Raw genomic sequence first — 19,263 nt, forward strand, 5'->3', positions numbered from 1 at the left:
GACCTACTGCTGTTCCTACCACACTGTGACCTACTGCTGTTCCTACCACACTGTGACCTACTGCTGTTCCTACCACACTGTGACCTACTGCTGTTCCTACCACACTGAGACCTGTTGCTGTTCCTACCACACTGAGACCTGCTGCTGTTCCTACCACACTGAGACCTGTTGCTGTTCCTACCACACTGAGACCTGCTGCTGTTCCTATCACATTGGGTCATGCTGCTGTTCCTACCTCACTGGACCTGCCAAAGAGCTGCTTTGCCTGGTCCGTGCTTGTAAAATATGCGCTGTGTCCGCGTCTTCTGCTAACGTAATACCAGAGAAGGTCTCTCTCTCCCTCTGTGTTTCTCTGCAGAACACGTGTGATTGTCAGTAGAGCCTTCCCCCGATAGCAGAATGAACAGGGACGGGAGGGTGAGAGCAAGGGCACATCGTCCACTAGTTAATCGATCGTAGATGGCGTTGTTCTCTGGGATGGATACATTTTTTTCATATTTGCTAAAATGGGTCACGAGATAAACTTTGGGAGCCGCTTATATACCTGGGTGGCCCGTCCAAGTAAAGGTAACGTGTGGTGAAACACTACAGTGTCACACGTTTGACACCCCCTGCAGCCATTTATAATACATGAATATACCTGGGTGTGTTTCCTTTGACATCTCTGCCACTACAGAAATCGTTCTCTAGAGCTGACAGTGACATGTTTTGACCTGTAAGTAAACTCCAGCATAATGGATGAGTACGACTGCGAGACCCATTCAGGTTCCCAGAATGACGCCCTCACGGAAGTTGTAGATTCACCACAGCGAACATAATCTATATGGAGCTTGCAGCCTGATGTGGCTGCAGTCGTGCCGTGGTGCAAATGCACGGGATTACGCTTTTTAGCGAGTGGCAGTTTTTAATCTGACCAAGGCCACGTAAATTGTGCCCTTAAAAGGTTCTGAATGCATTCATTAGATCGCCCCCAACCACCAAAGTGTGAGGCAGAAGATCTACATCAACATCTTATAACATTACATAAACTGATGATCAAATGACAGTGATGTCCGGCTTATTATGTGACTTTGCTGAATATGCTGCTTGTTTTTTTTTGACCCATTCAAGAACAAGGTTAGTGGGAATAATATCCTGCATCTCCCCCGGGGGATTAATAAAGTGTTATTTCATTTTATATAATGTTATCTAACTCAGGGAATACACCTGGACACAGCAGTTTCATAGCATTCAATTACACTTAGGGGGCGAAACCATAAACACATACAGATATATATGTTTTCTTTCCCCTACGCGGAGAAAATCATAATAGTGATACAAGGTTCTTAGTCTTCTAGAAAAGTAAATGTTGGTGGACAGAGATAATAATAGAACACAATTAGGGATGCCATTTCTCATGAATTTGTGCAAAGGCACAGGTCATTGGTTAGGATACCTTTATTTAAAAGGTGACAATAAACATAAAAGTAAACCAAAGAAAATGACGGGTATGTTTGCTGCACTGCGCCACCGTGTGGGGCGACAGGCAACCCGCCAGTCAACCAGCGTGAGGGTTTCAGTTGGGCATCTACAGGGACAACTATATGAGAGGTCCTGTTTGTTTTGATTTACAGAGTCGGTTTGCAGTGAAATAAGCACAAGTTGATACGCTTATATTCGAATTACTTTGATTTCAGTTTGTTTGTGTAGTAGTTTGTGTGGCTAAATGTTTTATTTTTTATTTTTTATTGGAAATAGTAAAATTGCATGATTGCATTCGCGGCGTGTGAGCGTGACAATTTTACTCGGGCAGTGTGAAGGACTAGTAAACGCCGGGTCCTATTTGTTTTGATTTGTCCCACTTCCTGGATTTACCCGGCTAAAACCAGGAAGCGCCTATACATGTGTGTGTGTGTGTATGTGTGTATGTGTGTGTGTGTGTTTGTGGGGGGGAGTGAGTAAGATAACGAGGGGTTGTCGCGAGTTTGCGAATCGAGTGTCATACTATAGTTGTGTAACTTTTCTTTCCCCCCCTACTAAAACGGAGCTTTACCGTCAGCGACTGCAAAGGAGCGCTACGAGCAGAGTACCGAGAGAGGACGGGAAGAGAGGTGGGACAAGAGGGCTTAAAACGATCGGAAGTGAGGCTCTTGCGCTGAAAAACAACCACAGTCGCGCTGCATTCCGCAGCAAAACATTGGATTTCAGACATCGCAGCTACACCTGTGATGCAAGTCTGCCAACAGGGACGGACCGAGAAAAGACGCACAGTAAGGGGGCAGTGGGAGTAAGACATGGGACAGGGATTATCTCTCCTTCATCAGTGAAGCTAATCCCCTCCCGACACTGAAAACACCCCGCGGAGGTTGTGGAGTAGCGACCTTTGCCTCTTAGTTCTGTTGATTTAGTTCCGTGCAGCACTGTCTGTCGTCCTCGTATTGTTGTGACTGTTGCTTGTTGGCAATGCAGTGATCAACGTCACTTGTGATTTATTATAGTTATTTGGCTCATTGGCGACCAGTATCACCTCGTGGCCGCCTGCTGCCCAAATGTGGGTTTTGAAATGCCTTGCTCAAAGTCACGACTATGTTGACGGATTCCCATTGCTTTCAGCACACCACTGAGCCGATGTTTGGAGTTAAACTTTTGGATCAAACTCGAGTTCACGCTGTTTGTGAAGTTGCCTCTGAGTAGATTTGGAAAGACTCCTCAAGGCGGACTTGAATGTCACACAGCAGATTTCAAACCCCTTAAGAATAAACCAGAATCACCCTTGGAACGTCCTTCCTTTTTTTTCTTTTATTTTTTTTTGGTAAAAAGAAAAAAAAAAAGAACCTGTCCATATAAAACGTAGAGGATAACAAGGCGTGCAGATCCTTGGACTATGAAGGACGTTGCCGTTGGCTGTTCCTGACCAGACATGAGAGAGGATCCCAAGTTTGAAGGAAACCTAGTTAACGAAGCCAACCACCCGGACCGTCATGGAGCCTGGTCAGGGAACCCACTCTGGTTTCAAGGGTGATATTGAGCTGGCACCAAAGGCTGCGGAGACGCCGGAAAGTGAGGCCGAAATTGAAGTCGAGGATACAGGAGTCGTGGGAGGAGGAGGAGGAGAAGGGTATGACGATGACGACGAGGCCAGCTCTACATCTTCCTCGTCTGAGATGTCTCTGTCCTCGTCCCCCGTCTCGGTGCCCTCCCTGCCCTACTACGTCTGGGAAAGGAACGACGGGCGGACAGGCTCGTCCAGGACCTTCAGCGGCCTCGGGCTGTTCACTCGGAGGTAAGGCCCCTCCCCCGCATAACTATTGTATTTAACAGACCAAAGTCGTGTTTAATATTTCCGAAAAGCCTCGCACGTAAGCACTGCACACTACGCTGGTAAGTGTAGTGTCCACCATGCATTGTGAGGGCAAGATTTAGCAGAGCACCTCAGATCACCGAACTGGACTAGGGAGTTGAGAGATCAAGTGACTGCCTTGAGCGTGGGGTCAACTGTCAGAAGCTGGTTTGTTTCTCAAAGGGCTCGGTCATTGTTTTCTAGTCTGAATTAATGATGAGAAGATATGACCTTAAGGCTGTTGATTCTGGAATGTCTACAGCCGTGTGGTTTCAAAAGATAGAGAGCTCTTGGTGTGATCTCCTGTACTCAACACGAACAAATAGTTCAGTGTGGTGAGCGGTAGTTGGAATTTTTATTTCATAAGTAGACATTTTAAGGTGAAATATGTCGACTCCAATGTTGATATTGGATATGATTATACACCTCGAAGGAGTGAAAGCGTCCAAAGGTGTTGGCCGTTTCGCTGAAAATGGTTGATTTTAAGAAGTATACCTTTCCCGGCCACAGGGTGTCAGGACTGGGACGTGCAGACTCCTCTGCTTATCTGGGCTGAAAGAATGCAATGACAGGAGCATCTAGGGAAAGACGTAGCTGCAGACTTTCAACAGTTCTACTCTACCGTTTTAGAAGTCTACTCCATTAAAATGTGTTCACCCAATTGACAGTTAATTTTGCCTAATTGTTCTTTTAAAATGTCTAATTCCTCATGCTTAAATGCTTGTTTTTACACACACACACACACACGCATACACACACACACACACACACACACACACACACACACACACACACACACACACACCACGACAGCCATGCGCAATATGGTGGGACACTTGAAAATGATTGGTCTCATCTTCTCACAAGCGCATACAAACATAGCTGAGGAGCCCAAGGGTGATGTATGGATCTTTTTGGACACTGTGCAAGTGTGTCTGTGTCTGTGTGTGTGTTCCTGTACACGGGGGTCATCAGGGTGATGAAGCCAACATGACCTTGCTGAGGGGGTAGGAGTCCACTGGCTGGAAAAGTTTATTTTTAAATTGCTCTTGTGAAGGATTACTCAGAATTCATAGGAAACAGAAAAAATAAAGGTGCCAACTGGAACCAAATGCAGTTCTTCTGAGCAATGTCCAAGAAAAAACATTTTTGGTTTGATAAAGAATTTTTCTGACAGAGGTTCTTTACCCAATTTTTTTGAATGACATGCACACATTATGTTTTTTGTTGCATTGATCCTGTACAAGATAATACCAATCCTCCGGGGGGAGTTGGGGGTTGGGGGTTGGGTCCATTTCACTACAGACCATTATCATAAGAAAAAGCTCAACAGCCTGAAAAAATGGAGATTTAAAATAGAATGAAGAAAGTGAAGTAAAAATAAAATACAAAATAATACAATTAAAATGAAATTGACAAATATATGCAAATGGCCACCCCAAAAATACAAAACAGAGAGTCATATATATATAACAATAAACAATCATACAGAATGCACAGGATAAATTATTGTTATGGGTATATAGGGTGTAAATTATAAATATGAATTATCACTATGTACTATGTAACTATTTTATTAAAGTCTGTACAGCGTAATACCAGTGTCATTGCACTAATATTATTTCACAAGTTGAGAATACAGCAAGACAAATAGAGATTTAAATATATGAAACAAAATATATTTACATATGAAGAAGTTAACGGGAAGCAACACGAGTGCAGCTGGCTATGCAAACTAGTGAGCCCAATATTGGCGGGTACACAAAGTACACATAGTTTTTAGCAGCGGTGGGTAAACGTTTTAGTCCAAGGGTCTGATAGGGTTTGAAGGCCATAATATGGCAACTACTGTAAGTGCATAAGAAGCTGATATGTTTTATCAATAGTGCCATTTGCATATTTATTTTATTCATTTAGACTAACTTCCTTTTCTTGTCAGTGCATATAGTCATTTTATATTTCAGTTTTTGTCTCTCCACAGTCAAGTTTCTAAACCTGTACATTTTGCTTCAAAACACATTTGGTTATATGACAATACTTTATTTTCATAACCCTTTTTATTTGTGTTTTGACTTTCGTTTGCGATTGAGAAGGTCTGCTCGCAGATGTAGGTGGATCCAAAGAGGACCAACCTATTTTGAGCCAGTTGTCCTGTGTTTGGAAACTTGACCTCGCTCAAAGTGGCGTAGAACTCAGGCAGAGTGGATGTCTCTAAGATCTCATATCTCAAACTTGTCTCTGATCATAGTTGCAGAAAAGTAGATACTTTATATTAGCCAATGCTTTGGCAGCGCAATCACAACTGGAAACAGCTGAAGATACTCTGCTACTATTTGTACCAGCAGGGGGCTGCGGAATGGCCCATTAACGCAGAGATAATGGCCGGAGAATTGCTGGAGAAACTGATAATTCTGATAATTTTGATCATGCAATAATAATAATAATGCGATGATAATAATATCTAATATATTCTGATATAGTAATATATGACGTAATATAATAATCAGTTGAAGCTCTGAACGGCACGTTGACACAGCTCAGGGTTCAGTCTGAACAGGGATTGAGAAAAGGATTTCAATTTAGCTTCCTTATTTTCTTACTTGTATGGAAAATGAAAAACGTAAACATAACTAAGAGAATTGGGTTGGAGTTTATTATTTTTTTTAACCTGTGCTGTCAGCAGCTTGGCATAGTGTTGGACAGAGTTAATCTGTAAGTGGAGTTGAACATCTGAACCTGCAATGCAACTCTTTATTTTCATTTTTTAATCATCAAGAACAGCTTGCAATAACTCTGTCCTGCGGACAACCTCTGAGATGAGAAGAGCACAGCTTTTTTGTTACACAAGAACGCTTCTGAAGCATTATCTTACCATGGTAAGGTATTGGTCTATAAACAACTAATCATCATTATTTCTCCAAGAGGGGGGAATTACCAGAGAAGGATGTAATCAGGTGTGTGTGTGTGTGTGGGTGTGGGTGTGGGTGTGTCTGTGCACGCGCATCTCATCTTGTCCCTTTTTGTTCTGGTCTATGAGATCGGAATTAAATCGTAGCGCCTCCAAGCAACGGAAAAGGCCCCACAGCCAACCCCGAGTCCCGCAGCCGTACAGACACTCCACGACTGCAGGAAAGCTCCGAGCACCCTGCCCTGCAGCCACAGAAGACCCCCCCCCCCCCCAAAACCCTAAGAAACTGGGAGCCTTCGGAGCAACACTCACACATTGCCCCGAGGAGCCTAAACCAATAAGAGAGAGCGCGAGACCCTGCACCCCTGAAGTGCACATGGCGCATGGCGCAGGTCGCAGCAGGCCAGAAACTGCTCCGGCAACATAGGCAAGCTGCCAGGACCCGAACCCAGCCGGCGTGGGACCCACCCGTTAGCCCCCCCCCCCCCCCGGCTAACCACACCCCCACACCAACCCACCAGCGCCCCCCCCACCCAGGAAACCCCAGTGCTCAATGTGTTCTGTTGGTAAATGCAGTTAAAATTGCGCCGTTTGGGGGGTGCGAGCCATCCAAGCATGTCGAACCCGAATTGATTGCGCCCCTCCTGCCCTGCAGACCCTGGTCTGGTGGTCTGTTGTATGGAGTAAGATTTGTGTGGGTGTGTATTTATTCTAAGCTAATATGAGTGGTATTAAAATTGCTGGACAGATGTTGAGCACAGCAGGGCAGGAGTGTAGCGGACAAGATCGCAGCCACCTGCCACATCCCTATCCACGTAGCTCGCACCCCACGTCCCGCAAACCCTATGCCTAGTGTGTGGTCTAGGTTAGTGGAGTGAAGTTTCTTTTGCGGTGGTTCCCGTGCCAGTTTTCCTGTGTTTTTATTTTTGATTTATTTGTTTTCATTGTTTTCTTACTTGTATGAAGCAGAAATTTTGAACACAACTTAAGGACTGTCCCGTTCCGCCTTGGATTGGGACAGTAGATAAAATAATGCAGAGGGAGCTATCTCCAGTCCACTGCATGTCCCCGGTACCCCTGTGTCCAAACAAAACAAATAAAAACAGGGTGTTTTTATTTTAGATGTATTCGTTTTCATTAGGAGGTATAACAACCTGGGGTGGCCCTGTCCCTTTTTATTTCGAACTTCTCTTCAGACACTCTACTTCCACACGCATCAGGTGCTTGCCTCGTTTCCCTCTCTCCTCTCTCACTCTGACTCTCCGCTGGCGACCCAGACACCTAGACACCTGGGTCAATTACCGACTATCCGGGACACCTCCCACCCTCCAATCAGAAGAACTTATGCAGCGTATAACGACCAAGTAATGAACTTAAACCTCCCCCACAGTCGTACAGACACAGCGTTACACTATTAAATGTTATTAAATTCTTGCAAAGGGTGTAATGCCAGGTTTACATACCCAAGTTCATCCAGGTGCTGCCAGGAAGGGACCAAATGCCGTGTTTTTCGGTCTGCCGAGAGCAGATATGGCCCGCCGCTGCTCCAAGATCCTCTCAATCATCTTTTGCCTCGAGCCCCACCTGGTTGGGCATTCTGTGATGAGTGAGTGCTCTGGGACGTTGTGCTCCTGTTGTGCTTCTTTCAGTGCCATCTTCTGCTTCCAGCTTTGGGAGAGATGTCCCACCGATTTTTCTACGCAAAGCCTAGCAGCACGGGCAATGCGGCTGTCATCTTGAACAGCATTTTCTGGACATGAAGACGCTTGAAAAAAATATTTGAACCTACCAGTAATAATTGTAGCCTAACTGCAAAATAGAACTGTTTTGTAATAATTACAAAGTAAGAATTCAGAGACTGCATAAATAGCTTCAATTATTACACATTCAGGGGCTACATACGAGTTAACTACAGTAATTACAAAGTAATGATTCAAGGACTATGAGACAGACTCCCATTTTATGACTTAGTTGCAGTTTAACTTGTCAGCATGAGCTCAACATCGATGGGCTACATACAAAACAATTGACACACAGGTTGTCAATGTATGAGGTGTGCCTACTCTGAAACTCTGCAGCCCCCTTTTCCCCCTCTTCTTCGGGAAAGGTCAGACTCTGGTGAAATGAAGCCTGTGAGAACTCAATCTTTGGCTTCTCTTCTCTTTGACAATACAATTGAAAACAATAACATTAGGTCGTGAAACACGCGTGCCTGAATCACCTCAATCTGGTCTGTTCGGGTTCCAAAATAAGACTGCAATAGATAACAATAAAGGCCCGTAAAGAAAATGTAATCATTTACACTTACCAATGGCAAGATGCATCCTGTGGCCAAAACACGGAAGTCTGACCCAGTGGTTGAGTTTGGTGGCCTTCACAACGTTGACCCGTTGTTGGTATTGATGCAAATGCCAACTGGCCAAAGCCTCACGTAGTCCAGGGTGTTCTCCGGGGAAGTAGGCTGTTTGTAGACATGGTGATTTCAGTTCAAGGTCTTGATCCAGGAAGTGTAAATGAGACTGATGTGGGGCTCTGTCATTGGACTGGACCAAACATCCGTGGTACAGGCTTGGCGTTCAACTCGACCCAGCTCCAATTCCACGCTCTTTCCGCACGTGTCGTATGTTTTTGGAAGGGCAACTTAGGAAAAATGATTCCCTGATGGAATCTGGTATCTTCGGTCCAATTTGTTTATAAGACTGACAAAACCGTCTCTGGTCACTCTGTTTATAGGCATCGTGTTCTGAGCCAAAAAAACAAGTTATGGCCTCTGTTATTTCTCGCGGCCTTTGGATGTTTTGTCATAGGAAGTCACACTTGCAAAACTCTGAGAAATGGACTGTCATGATGATATTGATGACAAGGTTTTAGATTTGCTGTTTCTCAACGTTTGTGGTTCTGTGGTTTGGCTTGTTTTGAATTGTTTGTGTAGTTCTTTACGTATGGTCGTATTGCAGGTGGTGATGGCGGTTGGTTGTGTTTCCTCTGGAAGTTGCCACAACTGTTCGGCGTGTTTTCCACGGCACCTGTGTTTGTAACAGATCGTCTCTCCTGAATCCAATATAATAGCAGAAGTGCTGTTCTTTTTTACCACAAGGTCTTCGTCAGGTACATTTTCCTTGCTCTTGTCTCTTTCCTCGGCCATCGTGTAATCTGAGGGTATCTCACAGCTAGCTAGGGCTTCACCTGATTGCCCAAATGATGTGAATGCATGGCCCACGTATCCAGGGCTGATAGGTCAGTTGTTCGCATGCTAAGTGTGAATGCATGGCACGTCCAAATAAAATGATTTTTCTCATTCATCGTCATACTTTCTCTCTACTGCCCCCTGTGGTTTCTGAGAATACTGCAACAGACAATTTGACGACTATAAAAGCACTGCGCTCTCTGCGCGAGTGCCCTTCAGGCTGGTTATGCTTATAGCCATCGATACCCGCCCAGCCCCCCTCTACTCTGCGTGTCTCTGGTGATGGAGGCTCAGTGGGCCAGATTTTGTCTCGGGCCGTGGTTTGCCCATGCCTGGTCTATAGCAACAGTGTGTAGTAATATTGGTACAAGCAGTAGTAAATATGCTCCTGTAGTATATTCAAGATTCAAGATTCAAGATTTTTTATTTGTCACATACATATACATACTTCCATACATATATGCAGTGAAATGTAATGCAACGCACCCGGTGATAGCACACAATGCATAGCCCTTTTGTGAAATAGATCTTTCTGTAGTATCTGTCTATCTTTGAGCCTTTTAAAAGAGCCAGAACTAGGAGTGTTTGCCTTCAAAGAAGCTCTGACCTCCACGGCTTGATACACATGGCAGCAGCGTAAGCACTGTTAGCCTCACAGCAACTGCGCCAATTTCCTCCCACACCAGTGGACACGCGTGTTAGGTGCAACTGCCGTTGCCCTTGGTAGTTGACCGTTGCCACTGGCTCCAGAACTAAAGTTGGTCCCCTGGAGCCAGAATCACATCACAAAGCCAATCTAGACGTCGAGATGGGTTAAAGTCAGGGGACAAATTCCGTGTCTAGGCCTACATCGTAAAGACATGTAGCGGTCTAGCACATGAGAGGATAGGAAATACGATATTAAAATCACAGCTAGTTATCCCTGTCATGATGATAACCATTATTGTTACTGACACCGACCCTTTTGATATAAAGGCTTTGTGTTGAAATTGCAGTTAAGAGAAAGAGAGTACATTACAAACTAGAACAAACAAAGTAGTACAAACTAGAACACATACAGTGTTCTAGTTAAAACATTACTGCTTGTTGTTACATTACATTACATTTAGCAGACGCTTTTATCCAAAGCGACTTACAATTGTTCAATGACTGACGGACGCAGCCATCAGGAGCAATTAGGGGTTAAGTGTCTTGCTCAAGGACACTACAGCATGCTAGCAGGAGGAGCCTGGGATCGAACCAGCAACCTTTAGATCACTAGACCACCAGCTCTACCGCCTGAGCTACCATCCCCCTTATTCTTAAATAAGGTGAGGCGTAAAGTAGAATATATATACTGCCTTAAAGAGTCAACCTAGGGTTAACATTTGTAGTTTTTGCATTTATTAAAATTTCAAGTTTGCTTTCATAACTGAGACCTTCCATTTAAATATGCAACCAGGTGATCTTTCTTTATCTTTATTGTACAACCTCTACAATGTTGTTTTAGGGGAAGGTTGTGATGGCGATGTCTTCCTTTATCACAAGTATAATAACTGACGGTTAGGGATTATCTGCTGGACCAGGTGCTCCCTCTGGGTTCTAATAGCTTGTCATCTTCTTTAAGTAATCTGTTTTGTGACTCAAAATACCTTTTTTCTCTGAGATGTAGTTGTGGTGTAGTTGTTGTGTTTTGTCTTTTTCTTCCTGAACTGGTTGAAGCCTTTGCTCCGCCGTTCAACCCCACCTTCATAAACGACGGATGCAGAGATACCGCTGCTTATCTTGTACAGGGTCCAATCTACTGCACAGGGTTATGTCTGTCGCGATTACAATATTACTATATCGACTTATTGTACAATATATGGGCACGACCTCAATCATTTTTCTAACCTCGATAATTGCCCATTGTGTTGACCTGCCTGTTTGTTTACACAGCGTCAAAAAACCCAACGTTTTTTCGTAGCGCGGGGAAGGACGCCCATACTCCAAGTACCAACGTGACAAAACCTGAACAGTACCTGGGCGACAGAAGAATCCTCTGAAATCGTGATCTCCTCTTTATCTTTTGGGGTTTTCACAGTGACCAAGATCATAGTTCCTGGCAGAGTGTTATCTACACTAGGATCCACGGTGGACACTCTGCCATTGTACAGATGCTGCGTTCAAGTCACGTGGGAATTTATTATCAAAACGACTTGTTACTTTCTCCTGCTCCTAACATCAATCCGTTTTATATATCCATAACTAATATTTATATTTGGTTTGTTTTGAAGTTAATTAAAATATGTTATGCAAGGAATTATGTATCACTATTCACAAATACATATAATGTAAACCATTAAACCTTTAAACCATTTTGCAAATGAATGTAACGGAGCCTAATGAACAGAAAAAGAAACTATGCAGAGACACGTTTGCTGTCATTTCTGGTCGCGCTGCTTCTGTCCTCCTCCACTCTGTCAGTTTCACTGTGGGCGGGGCTCGGGCTGCTCCTACACACACACACACACACACACACACACACACACACACACACACACACACACACACACACACACACACACACACACACAGTGAACCAGTTGAAGATAATGTGTTACTCGAGCCCAAGACTCCATTTTATTTATTGGTTTTGCTTGTGTGTTTTTATTTATGTTTTTATTTAGGATATTGATATTGATGATTTTATTAATAGGATATTGTAATATTTTTTCACATTACAAAGTCTGAATTTTCTTAAGAATCAAAAGTTCATTGCTTTTTTTTTTTTTTTTTTTTTTTTTGAAAGGGTGTACTTGCATTCTTATGCTTTTATGTAATCATTATACCAGTGGCAAAAAATGGTCTTAAAATAAATATAAATAAATAAACAATTGATTTAATTAAAAACTTAAAATAAACTATAATAATATTGTTTATTGCAATTGTTTCTGGGACAATTTATTGTCCAACAAAATTAGTTATCGTGACAGGCCTACACAGGGTCTTTAAAATAAATAAAAAAAGGCTAAAAAAAGGATTATTGCAACTCGAACTTAAGTCATACTGATACTCTATTTATCCAAGTACCTAAGAGCCAGTACTCATACAGACTCATTCCTATACAGTAGAGAAATGTCAGGAGAAGGCGGTTCCATTCGCTGATTGCGGCTCCCACACGTAATTCGGATGTTGATTTCAGGCAGGTTGTGATGTGCTGCACCACTCCCAAGTTTGTAAACCCATCCCAACAGAGTGTCTCACTGGAGGTGTTTTGTAACCCCCTCCCGTCTTGTTCAGGAAGAAAACAAACGACATCAGCCTTGATTGCCGGTGCTTCATTCAACATGGATAACCAATTCCAGGCATTGCTGACCTTGGTGTCTATGCTAGCAGCTGTTGTGCAGTTAAATTCTGCATTTTAGAACGCTACTAGTGCCTACCTGCGCTGGGGGCAAGCTATTACTCGAGGGATTTGCCCTACATGCCCTACATGAAGCGCCGGTTTTGGTAGGCTGGGAAGAACCAGTGCAAGTGGTGGGATCATTTTATCAATGAGCTGGTGGTTCCTGAGGAATGCCAAGGAAACTTTTGAATGTCTCCATGACGGAATGAGTGGGACATTATGTAGAAGATCAAGTCTAACGCAGATGTAGACAACGAGACAGTAACGAAGTTACTATACATAACTCAAAATTTTAAATATTACAGACACGAAATAATTGAGTTTAATATATGTTATTGGAGTCATCACCATAGCAACGTATCGCTTGTTTCGTTTCCCGTCATACCCCTCCCTGCCGTTTAGAAAGTGCCGTTACGCGTATCTATGGATAATTTTTTCTACTACTACTTCCTGGTTGGATATATTTATGAAAACATTTTTTTAAACGCCCCGAAGACGCCCTTTGATACAATCACAACAAGACCGCAGCTTGTTCAGTTCTTATCGACAAGACGAATTCTTCAGCGATTCAACTTTCTTTAGCAATTTTATCGACAGTCGATTCATTGTTAACATCCTTAATCTTGTCGTCAACTTCTCCCGATCAGCCGGTATGCCACAACGCTTGGGAGCCGTTGACTGCACACTCATCAAAGTAAAACAACCCCTAGCGGAATCCACAGCCTACATCAACAGAAAAGGGAAACAGTCTTTGAATGTGCAAGCGTTGTGTGACTACAAGTAGTTTCATGGAGGTTGGCGTGAAACGCTGGTTTGACAACTCCAAATTCGGCGGTGACCTAAAAGAGTAGACAATTCCCTCCTGCCCTAAGGAATGGGTGGAGGGGGAAGATACTGTCCCTGTGTTTCCTCTGGTGATCCAGCTGCTCCCCTGATGCCGCACTGGACGAAGAAATACCGCAAATTATTACCCCACAGGAGCAGTATTATGGGCTATCACTTTGCAAGGCGCGCATGGTGGTCGAATGTTCATTCGGAGGTATGAAGGCATCGTTTGCGGCTTTGAGGAGGGAGATGGACATAAAGATGGAGGACCTTCCTTTTGTTATCTATGCTTGTTTTGTTCTGTACGTTAACTATTGTGAAGTTCACAAAGAAACCGTAAACTAACAAAGCATAAATGCTGCTCTCCAGCACGACCGGAATTTCCAGCCGAGGGTGAAATGAGGGAGACGTTTTTGACCCATAAATTTCTTGACCCATAACATAGTAAAACTTTTATTTGTAATTGTTCATTTTTTAAAGTCAATTTGATATGTGTGTGAGAGAGACAGCAAGAAGTAGATATTCAAAAAACTTTTTTTTTATACTTATATTATTGGATTTTATGTTTCAGGTACATATATTTGTGTGTGTGTGTGTGTGTGTGCGTGTGTGTGTGTGTGTGTATATACACACATTAGATTCAACTATTTGTCATTGCAAGTACAAGTACTGATACAACAAAATGCGGTGTCTTGCTCAAGATTACATCAACACGCTGCCAGGAGGAGCCGGGGATCGAACCTCCAATCTTCCGATTGCTAGACGATCCGCTCTACCTACTGAGCCACACACTGTGTGTCTGTGTGTGTGTGTGTGTGTGTGTGTGTGTGTGTGTGTGTGTGTGTGTGTGTGTGTGTGTGTGTGTGTGTGTGTGTGTGTGTGTGTGTGTGTGTGTGTGTGTGTGTGTGTGTCTGTGAGGCTACAAAACTCCTCACTTAACCACCTACTGTACCTGTTTAACGACCGTTCGGACTGACGACCAGCTCTCTGATCAGTCTGCATTGTACTCTGCGTACAATACCGCGGCGTCTCAGCGTCAAGCATCTCATGACGCATCACCCTTTATATACTATATACACCATATATACTTTATACAATATATACTATATATACTATTTATGCTATATACACTGTATACATCTCATCTCATCACCGTTCTCAGTCTCGTTCCCGCAGTCTGTCAGTATTCACTACACTAGTGTTCACAATGGCCACGCCCCCTTACCGTGAAATAACACGGGTCCTCGCTTATCGACCAATTCGCTTAACGACCGTGTGTGTGTGTGTGTGTCTGTACAGTATGTATGTATATACAGTATGTATATGTGTCTGTATGTGTGTATGTGTGTGTGTGTCTGTACAGTATGCATGTATATACAGTATGTATATGTGTCTGTATGTGTGTGTGTGTGTGTGTCTGTACAGTATGTATGTATATACAGTATGTATATGTGTCTCTGTGTGTGTGTGTGTGTGTGTGTGTGTGTGTGTGTGTGTGTGTGTGTGTATATATATATATATATGTGTGTGTGTGTGTGTGTGTGTGTCTGTACAGTATGTATGTATATACAGTATGTATGTGTGTGTGTGTGTGTCTGTACAGTATGTATGTATATACAGTATGAATATGTGTCTGTGTGTGTGTGTGTGTATATATATATGTGTGTGTGTGTGTGTGTGTGTGTGTGTGTGTGTGTGTGTGTGTGTGTGTGTGTGTGTGTGTGTGTGTGTGTGTGTGTGTGTGTGTGTGTGTGTGTGTGTGTGTGTGACCTATGTGATGTCGCATACCTCTGAGGCTTGTGTTTTGGCGTGAGGAGCCTTTCTCCAAGTTGGAGGCAAGACTCACTGATCTGGTTCCCGCATATGGGAATATTTACGACCTGTCTTTGCGCGTCCATATTTAAACTTTTTGCCGTTCTCCATGATGGAATGAGCCAGGCGTGACGTAGCCGACCAAGTCTGGTGCGGATATGGACGACGGGAGGCTAACAAATGTTAGTTATTTAGATACTGTGAAAATATCGCTTACGGCGGCAAACATCATCATATTGGATATTATCGAGTATCGGCCCAAGCCGAGTGGACGGAGTTTGAAAACAGCGTTTTAAAACTGAAAGGATCTCCGTCGACACGAGGGGCCGGAGATAGAGGGTCATTACATAATGTCATTTAGCAGAGGCTGTTGTCCAAAGCAACCTACAACGTGTTCATACACTGATGGAGGCGGCCCCACAGGGCTCAACGCGAGCAGTCACCGCGGAGGCATACTTAAAAACTAGAACTTTTTGACCAAAAAGACGTTTTCAGGGGAAGACAAGCGCATTACAGACACACGCGGGAAGAACATAGTCCCCACACTGGAAAATGTCCATTTGGAGCATTTTGCAGATGGAGCGGACAGGTCTGTTTGCTGTTTGGAGTCTGTGAATAGTTTGCGCCGGTGGCTTGTGTTTGTTTTTCCTTTCGTTCGTACGTCGCCCGTCTGCTCCAAAACCTCTGTTCCTCTTTGAGCGCTGGCGTCTCTACGGCTTCCCAGGGCGCTCAGGTTTGGGAAGCAGAGACCCCCCGTCTTTCTCCCCATTCCCGCTACTCCCATACTCTGTTTCCCGCTCCCCTCCCGCTCTTCCCCCCCTCTTCTATCTCTCTCCTCCCTTGCGGTGTTTGCCATCTCTCTTTCTCGCTCCCCTCTCTATCTCTCTCTCTTTCTCCACCCCCTTCCTGTTTTTGCTCTCTCTCTCTCTCTCTCTCTCTCTCTCTCTCTCTCTCTCTCTGTCTCTCTCTCTCGCTCACTCGCTCGCTCTCGCTCTGCCTCCTTTCAATCTCTTCCTCCTCCTCCTCCCTTTCTGTGTTTTCCACTCCTCCCTCCCTCTCTCTCTGCTTTCCTATAGCTCCTAATGTGGGTGTGCCTCTCTCTCTCTCTCTCTCTCTCTCTCTCTCTCTCTCTCTCTCTCTCTCTCTCTCTCTGTATATATATTTTTTCATTCAGAATGCGCTTGACATTTCCCGTGCAGCTTCAGCGCAGTCGGCTCACACAGGAAGTTAACAGTGCAGTCAGACCACACACTGACAGCCTGGGAGTTAGGAGCACGGAACAACTGGACTTCCTGCTGGTTTTCACCCCCTCCAGGTCGTATCTCAGACGCATTCTGTTTATCCTGTTTTAAGCGCATTTGCGTTAGAATGCTGTCGAATCCTGATGATGACGTCGTGAAGCGTGTCCGATCGACTCGAGGTCGCGCGCCGCCGTTTTAACGTTCACCTGGAGGTCGCCCGAGCCGAAGTGTCTAATTACGCCAGACGCCGGCGACTTTCATGCTCTGACTCCTATCGTTTAGAAGTCGTCTTCACGTCACGGGACGATGATGCGGATCCGTTTAACAGAGCTTTAATGTAACTCCGTCTTAGCGCGTGACTTCTAATCCTGAGACTGATGCAGTGCTGTCGTTTTCACACTTTGATGTTTTGGAAAAATGGGCTCCACCTGAGCAGCTCTGCGAGGTGTATGTTCATTTTAATGCCCGGCGAGTGATGAGGAATATGGATTAACTCAGAGGGAGTATCAAGCCCGTCTGTTCATTCTATTTACACAACAGCTTTTGTTGTGTTTGCTCCAAACAAGCAGTTGTAATTTGAGTGGAAACTTCTGAATGCTATTGTTTCGGCGCACCGGTTCCGCCCCAGCGGACCAGGAATGGGGAATAATGGAATAATGTCTGAATGGAAATGTTCCTAGCGAAACAAAAAAAACAATCCATTAGGCCTTGTGAACTATTTCCATTTTCCGCACAGAAGCAGGTGATGTGTGAAGCATCTTAAGTGAGTTTCGGCCTCAGGTTTTGACTCACAGGCCATTTTACCTTCCATAGCCTTAACCGAGCTGTGCTACGTCACTCAGAGGGGCGCAAAGTGGGCGATAAAAATAATTAAGGTTCAGACCTTGAGTTTAAAGTGGTAATCCCAAAAACCACTCTAACAAAATCACATTCTTTTTTTCTTGGCGGCAGGAATATGTTTTTCATTTAAGGGTATTTTTTGTGGCTGTTCATCCATATCAACAGTTTCCTGACCACAACTACAGTAGCTATGCTGTTTTAGCAACTTCACCGCGGCTGCCTTTCACTTCTTAAGGGCTTTAGGGTTAACTCAGATTTTTGGGGTGGAAGCTCGGCTCTTCCTATAGGCAGCTGCCTAAGGCTCCATCCCGAGGCGGAGAGGGAGCTATCGGGGCGCATTTTGCGCGCCTGTCTCCCTCTCTGACAGTATAGACGATGCGGGCGCTAGATGGGGTGCCAGTGATTGCCACGCCAGAACTGCTCATGGAACAAAACAAGTGCATAATGGGGATACTTTTTCCGTGACTCTCACTCCGATGACCCCCTCTCCATGCGTTATGCGCAGAAAATAATTTGACGAGTCTCCGAGGTGTGCCCCTTTCCTCAGTGCCCCGTCCCCGCACTGTTTTTAGTTGTTTTATTTGGAGGAACGGGGCTCGGCTCTCCGTGTTGCTCTCTCTCGATCGGGGCACACGGAGAGCCGTGTTCGAGTCACACATATAAAAATATATTTATCATTCCCCTTATTTATAATTCTTCATTGAAATGTCATCCCTGTGCATTTTGTAAACTTCTATCTGTTTTATCTTTTTATTGTAATGCACACTGACTGAAAAAAAAAAACCCAAATACAAATAAAAAACTGCTGCTCAACTGGAAGAATCTCAGTCGACTGATGGGTTTCCGACTGTTGATTTGACTTGTTGACATTAAGGAGCAGCCCTACACTTCTTGCATTTTACTGATTATTGCATTTTCAACTCGCTATATCTGGTCTAACGTAAGTGTCAACATTCAAGATGTTTATTTGTCACATATATATACATACAAGCATACATATATGTAGTGAATTGACATAAGTGACAGTGACAAAGACCTCAGAGACTAGAAACAGGAAGTTACAGTATGTCGTTTTCAACTGGCAAAGTTACTACCGTAGTTTACTACCGTTTAAATAAATAATGTGATGTATTATATTACTTTTATTCATAATATGTTCAAACATACACAGCAGATTTAATGTATTTTTTAGGGCTTAAAGTTTGCACCATTGGACTGCATTTAAACACATTGAGACATTTCAGCACAGTGCTAACTGTAATACAGGCACTCCTCACTCAACAACCTACCTGTTTAACAACCGCTCTGGCTTACGACCTGCTCACGCTGCATCAAGCGTCTCACTGCGCATCACCCTTTCTCAGACTCAGTCTCATTTCCGCAGTCTGTCAGTATTCACTACACTAGTGTTCACAATCTCCAAGACTGAAATTACTGTAATGGGGCGCGCGTCCTCGCTTATCCACCAATTCGCTAAACTACCTGGTCGTAGGAACGGAATCCGGTCGTTAAGTGAGGAGTACCTGTAGTCAAGAGTTTCACAAGGTTGTGTTACAGTTAAGATTGATGGCAACCAACATTTGAAGGACGCCAAAAAAAATGACAAACCTGTCCGTCAAAGGAAAAATTGAAATATTAAACCAAAGCTATAGTTGGAGCCTCAACCAAGCCAAACAGCGTGTTCGTGTCTTGGTGGTTCGTTAGGTATGCGACTAACTGTTGAACATGTGCAGGGTTTGACTGAGTCACCAATGGCAACCAGGC

General features: G+C 44.0%; 1 protein-coding gene across 1 annotated transcript in view; it reads left to right on the plus strand.

The window, feature by feature from the left end:
• Positions 1-2,960: 2,960 nt before the first annotated feature.
• dgkza (diacylglycerol kinase, zeta a) overlaps positions 2,961-19,263 on the plus strand; it is a gene marked incomplete at its 5' end in the record, with an annotated part of 102,408 nt that continues 86,105 nt past the window's right edge. The window contains one exon of the mRNA XM_080023889.1: positions 2,961-3,262. Coding sequence (XP_079880015.1) covers positions 2,961-3,262 — 302 coding nt within the window. The remainder of the gene's footprint in view (positions 3,263-19,263) is intronic.

Source organism: Zeus faber, assembly GCF_960531495.2.
Source record: "Zeus faber genome assembly, chromosome: 2".
In the NCBI taxonomy this organism is placed as follows: Eukaryota; Metazoa; Chordata; class Actinopteri; order Zeiformes; family Zeidae; genus Zeus; species Zeus faber.